The sequence below is a fragment of the Sinocyclocheilus rhinocerous genome, unplaced genomic scaffold (genome assembly GCF_001515625.1).
Source record: "Sinocyclocheilus rhinocerous isolate Xijiao unplaced genomic scaffold, SAMN03320098_v1.1 scaffold3060, whole genome shotgun sequence".
NCBI classification, from domain to species: domain Eukaryota; kingdom Metazoa; phylum Chordata; class Actinopteri; order Cypriniformes; family Cyprinidae; genus Sinocyclocheilus; species Sinocyclocheilus rhinocerous.
In genome coordinates this window covers 166264-172525 of record NW_015635031.1, presented here as the reverse complement: position 1 = coordinate 172525, position 6262 = coordinate 166264, and the positions used below count along the sequence as shown (strand labels likewise).

The window sequence follows — 6262 nt, the reverse complement described above, 5'->3', positions numbered from 1 at the left end:
AAATATCAAGTTTTCAAAAACAATAAGTTAAAGTTAAACAAAAAAAAAAAAAAAAAAAAAAACAGTAAAAAAAAAAAAAAGCATTAGTGCAGAATTATTGACTCAACTATCTGCAAATAATAAACAACGCTCTAGCCAGCGACCGCGAGGGTTAATGACACAATCAAGTCCGCGGGTTTGGATGTGCCCCTCAGGGAGCAGAACCCATCATCCAGCCCGCGTTTAACACAATGGAGAGGAAATCCTACAGAACCTCTTAAGACTACTGTCAGCACATCCTGTTCCTCCATCTCTTGTCATTTTGGTTACTTAGTAACAAGCAATGAAACAACACTATTATAACACAAGATGCCACTTCAGCACTAAGTAACATTTTCTCTCGAGTCAAAGTCTAATGTATCCTGCTCGTTTATACTTGATAAACTACATGAGAACTAATCTTTTCAGTAAATGATGATTAGAACGATCCCTTCAGGGCTTTAGCACAGCAAATGCAAGTTAGTATTCTCTAATGTCTCTATAAAGTCAACAGGTTAATGTTTTTCAGCAACACAAGAAACTCAAGGTAAGCCACAGTAGGCTCTTTTTGGATTCAAACCCATAATTCTCTATGAACGGGCAGAGCAGATCGGAGCAGAGGTGTCAGCTGCTAATATAGAGACTTCCTGTAGTATTGCTGATTCAACATCCTTTGAGCTGACCCCTCCATGCCCCCCCAAAAACATCCAGAAAGGCCAAACACTGCAGCATTCATCCTTTTATACTTTTTATGACGATCATATGACCATATAATATTATGTAACAAAAGTGCCCATGCAAAACTGCGCATTTTGAAGGTCCCTCTCTGTGTAGTTAAGGTCTTGGGAGGCTCTTCTAATAAGATGATGTTAATCAAGTGTGTTAAATAAGATGATGGGATACTGCATGACCAGGACTGAGAATATAATGTGTTACAGCCCTTGTCATACTTTAGGCCAGGGCTTTTCAAATTTTCAAACTTTTCGAACAAAAAAAAAGTTAAATTCTATAAATAATTTAAAAAAGAAAGATTAAAAAACACATAAATAAAAATGATGTTCAAGGAAAGAAAGTAAATAGTGAATTAAAGGCAATAAAATAAGTCAATCAATACAGTACTATAACAGTACAGTACTAAAATGAGTAAAAAGCAACATAATAATGTAACGTTATAGAAAATATATATTTTCAAAATTCTATTTTAGATATATTTACAATATTATGTTTTTCACTGTAAATTGGGTCTTTATACAAGAAACTATATATACCTTTAATATTTTAGGATGGGATCCCTTGCATGTGGCATCTAAAAAGATAAATACTTGTATATGATTTTCCCTCCCTTTTGCCTGCAGGTTCACCTAAGCAGTTACATCTGAATTTTGGATGAAATACTCCTTTACATACAGTAATGAAGTGAAGTGAGGACTGAAAACTCCTTCAAGTTCATTCACATGTTAGGCTACATGTTACATTTAGTAACCAACATTAAAAAGAATTGAATGGATTTAACAGCGGATTAAGTAAAACCTAACAACTCGGAATCGTGTTAACAACCCCCATTTAAACGCTTCCTTTCGAGAGTTTAGACTAGAGTACTGAATCTGACATAAAAACACGAGATCTGCCAACTTTACACGAGCACACCTGTTGATTCAGACTTACCTTTGGCGTTATAATGTGTTCCATATTTTCAGTGGTTTATCATCCAAATGTCCACGTTAAACTTTCGATGTTTAGCAGTTATCATGTTTGTTTCAGGAACTCGTGTTATGTTGCTGCGCTCCCCCTGACCTGAGGACTACAATCATGTTTGTCAGCTGACGGGAGCAAATATCGCGATAACTCGAAGCGCGACGTGTTTTCAGACGCCTATTTGTTGTATGGGTTTTCAGCAGCTCATTCCTGAAGGATGCTGTAATCATTTAAACCACTGCAGTCCGTCTGTCAACAAAACATATCAATTTAAAATAAATAATGCCAATTATTTTAGTAACACAATGTTAAAGGTAAAAATCAGTCTAAAAATTTACCTCATCTCCCCGAGATTTAAGATATAACTAGCCTGTGCATAAAGGCAGAAATTAAAGCAAAAAAAAAAAGATTAAAATAAATAATGCAATTTAATTAAAATAAGTTAGGTTAAAATAAATAAATAATACATTTGATTGAAATAAATACATTTAAATAAATAAATAAAATGATTAAAATAAAAAAATGTTATTTAATAAAAAATCTAAAAGTACAGTAAGTGAGTAGAAAAAAACACAATGATGTAACATAATAGAAACTAAATATTTTCCAAATAATATTTTACACACATTTTTTATATAATGTTTTATTAAAATAATAAGGATAATCATATTTGGGGGTCTGTGGCATCTAAAAGATTGAAAATCCCTGATCTAGACAAGCCTAAACATATCTGGAAACCTCATTAGGCCTTACCTACACCCAGACACATGCAGCACAGGGGGGTTGCTCCTGCAGGGTGGCCCAACCAGATTTGCCTAATTGCTGGGGAGGACCCCCATCGCTTGACCCATTGTCACCATAACGACCTCCCGACCCTTAGGCTCAGTTATCTGATAACAGCACACTAATGAAGAACATTAACATACAGCTCACTCGGCTTAAGCCAAATTCCCTCTCGAATACCTGCCAATGTCCCGTAAACACAAAAGCACAAAATACACATACTATAGAATCTGAGATGACAGCAATTGTTGACTGCAATTAAGAGCAGAGGTGAGTTTTACTCGAATCAAGGCAGAGTTTACTCAAGAAATACAGTTGTTACCGCATCTGAATATGCATACAAAAAAAATTGAAAGGTTGTGAAGTAAGTACTTATTTAAAATAAGTACCTAAGTATGCTATATTGAATGCAAGCCAGGAGTTTGTTTTTGAAGCATCAGATGCTGGAGAAGCTAATGTGTTTTTAGGAATCTCAACTCAGAGAAGAGAATCAGATAAACAACACGCCCTTTGGGATAAGGCTAAAATCTGCAGATGGATCTTTACACACAGATCTGAATGCTGTCTAACACTGAACTCAGCTCCATCTGAGCGCTATCATTTCATGTATCTCATTCCTGCACTCTCAATGTGAGCATGACCAGGTTTGGGCATGTCAACAGGGTTCAGCTAGAAAGGACAGATATGTTTGTCTGATTTTGACTAGCAGGTACAAAAGTACCTGTACTAGTATGGTAATGGTATCATAAATGTCATGAAAAATATCATAAATACGTTTAGAAACTATAAAAACAAGCATACAGAATATTAGTTACTTAGAATCTTATGCTCATAAAGGTACATTTATTTGATCCAAATTTTTATTTTATTTCTTTGATGGCGAAGCTGAATTTTCAGCAGCCATTACTTGAAAATATGAAGCTGTTTTCAGAAATGTTTCTTAAGCACCAAATTTTACTTGAAGGAAATATATTGAATACAACCTGAAAAACTAGTTCCAATTTCCTGTTTATTCCACTCTCAGTCTCTCTTTCGGTTCCTCTCACTTTCTCTCCTTCCAACTGTCTCTTTTTCTCTTGTTTCTATCGTCTCCCTTTCCAGTTTCTGTAATCCTACCACCAAATGGTGTCACATTACCAGTTATTTTGTTTTCAGAAATACATTTGCCATCTGGAGCTTGCACACATGCAGGCCCTACATGCGCGCATGCACACACACACATGCGTTACTCCTGGTCTCAGTCTCTGAGATGTATGCGATTCTTAAGCACCTAGTTAAAGTTAATGACTCAGTCATATTCAATAAGCCGAGCCTGTCACACCCACAGGAGACAGGCTTTGTTGACCTGATGCTAATGTGTTAGTTCTCAGACAATGGCAATTTACTGTCTTTTGTGTGAGGACTAATCTCTGTTAATAGCTTGACACAATCAGGTCTGCCCAGCTGCAACAGAGATTTATGTGAGTGACGATGTGTGTTGTTTTTGGGATACAGTCAAAGATGTAAAATCTGAATGGAGGTAGAATCTGTTTCAATGAACGCAGTAGGGCATATGATGGATGTTACAGGGAATAACCTGCATGCATTTGAATACATACATTTGATTACAGCACTAAAAATATTAAATATGTTCCTCTATAGTGGAAATATTGTCGTTTTGGAGGTCTAGAGTTTGATGTTTTCACATGAGTGGTGAAGGTATAAAAACAGGTTGTGGACAGCAGATAAAAACATTGAAATAAATGGAAATAATAAAATGCAATGAACATAAGAGAAGCAAAATGAATAAATATGACCCAGACTATATTAAATTAAAGTTCACTTACAGTAAGAATAAACACATTTTGTTTTATGGCTGTCAAAACCATAACATCATCCAAATTCGAGGAAAGATTTATTTATTATTATTTCCTATTCTGCCTATGTCATGGTAATAATGATGCATAATGTTGCAGTTAAAAAAGAATACACTTCGATGTTCGAGTTTCATGCAATTTTATATATACTTTCATACAGTAAGCAATTCTGGTACTGTTTCTTCACTTCTTGGGTGTCTCTGAATCAGGATTCTGATGCAAGACTATAGAACCACAGCATGATGAGTTTAACGAGTGTGTGTGTTTAGATGTGCATTGATAGTGAATTGACCTCCCTGTCTCAGATAAAGTAAACAGAGACAGACAAGCACAGTCTGTAACCTCTAACCCCACATACACTCACATACTAAAGGCTCCATCCATCTCCAGACGTGAATAGGCATGCTATTTGTATATCTGAGTTATTTATCTGATATCATTATGAATATTTAGGTTTGTCTAAAGTAGTTTTTTTCTTCTTCTTTATTTAAAAATGTAGACTGATGGCATTCAAATATTTTGTTGTGAAGTCCTCAGTTAGGCTGATGATACATGGGGCAACTTTTTGAGCAATGTTACTGGGCAACAGGCAACCAGGTGAGGCACAGGGCCCATGAGTCATGACCGATCTAAAGTATCCAGATAGAAATTTGTTACCAATTCTCAGTGGGCAAGTGCCCAAGCAACACTGCTCAAAAAAAAGTTGCCCGGCAAAATTGCTCAAAATGGTGCCCCGTGTATCATCAGCCTTACTCTCACTTTAAAAAATTTTTGATTTGTGACCCAGGGAGCTGATGTAATTTAGAGTGAGTTCATCACCGCTTGTCATATCTTGTATACAGTAATTAGCAGCGCAAACATACAAATAAACAACTCTGCCAATCACTAAACCTTGCCTAACTTTAAATGCAGATGAGCGATAACGAGGGGCTGATGGGAGGAGGGGCTACTAATGTGTGTGTGTGTGTGTGTGTGTGTGTTTGGAGGGGGATGTGGGTCCAGCAAACACATAAATGACGCCTGCACACAGTGACTCCGGATCAGATGCGACTGGCTTGCTGGATCTTCGAAGCAACTTCACATTTAAACCGCGTTCTGCCGCGCAAAGGATTTAAACAGACGCAACCATGACTTCATCTGTATCATGTGCGCTTTTTCTATTAGTATCAGTCGTTCTACCGGTGTCTTTTGCGTTATCGGGGGAATATTGTCACGGTTGGACGGACTCCTTCAACTCTTGGCACCGGGGATTCCAGTGTCCGGAGCGCTTTGACAGCGAGGACGCGCGCTACTGCTGCGGTACGTGCGCGCTCAGGTACTGCTGTACGTACGCGGAGGCGCGCCTCGATCAGAGCACCTGCGACACCGGCTCCGAGCCTGAGAACACGGGGGACACGAGAAAGATGACAGAAAGTGGTGAGTCTTTATAACAACTTCTGTGATTTTTTTTTTTTTTTTCGTTTTGTACAAAAGGTGTAGGATTTACTTTGAAACAGTCCTCACTCAGAAATTGCTTCACTCAAAAAATGGACCACAAAACCAGTCATAAGGGTCAATTTGTTGAAATTGAGATTTATACATCATCTGAAAGCTGAATAAATAAGCTTGCCGTTGATGTATGGTTTGTTAGGATAGCACAATATTTGGCCGAGATACAACTATTTGAAAATCTGGAATCTCGTCCGTCCGTCCGTCTGTCTGTCTATCTATCCATCCATCCATCTATCATTTTCTGTTTTTTTATTCAGTTTATAACAACTTTTGTTATTTTTTTTTTTTTTTTTTTCGTTTTGTACAAAAGGTGTAGGATTTACTTTGAAACAGTCCTCACTCAGAAATTGCTTCACTCAAAAAATGGACCACAAAACCAGTCATAAGGGTCAATTTGTTGAAATTGAGATTTATACATC

At 37.0% G+C, this 6262-nt stretch overlaps 2 protein-coding genes across 2 annotated transcripts in view; one reads left to right on the top strand and one right to left on the bottom strand.

The window, feature by feature from the left end:
- The window catches only part of LOC107746239 (myotubularin-related protein 8-like), an 8528-nt gene extending 6668 nt beyond the window's left edge, over positions 1-1860 (bottom strand). Inside the window, exon 1 of the mRNA XM_016560365.1 lies at positions 1684-1860. Within this exon, the coding sequence (XP_016415851.1) occupies positions 1684-1707 (24 nt within the window). The 5' untranslated portion in view covers positions 1708-1860. The remainder of the gene's footprint in view (positions 1-1683) is intronic.
- Positions 1861-5408: 3548 nt separating this feature from the next.
- The window catches only part of LOC107746248 (protein shisa-1-like), a 3602-nt gene continuing 2748 nt past the window's right edge, over positions 5409-6262 (top strand). The window contains exon 1 of the mRNA XM_016560380.1: positions 5409-5768. Coding sequence (XP_016415866.1) covers positions 5480-5768 — 289 coding nt within the window. The 5' untranslated portion in view covers positions 5409-5479. The remainder of the gene's footprint in view (positions 5769-6262) is intronic.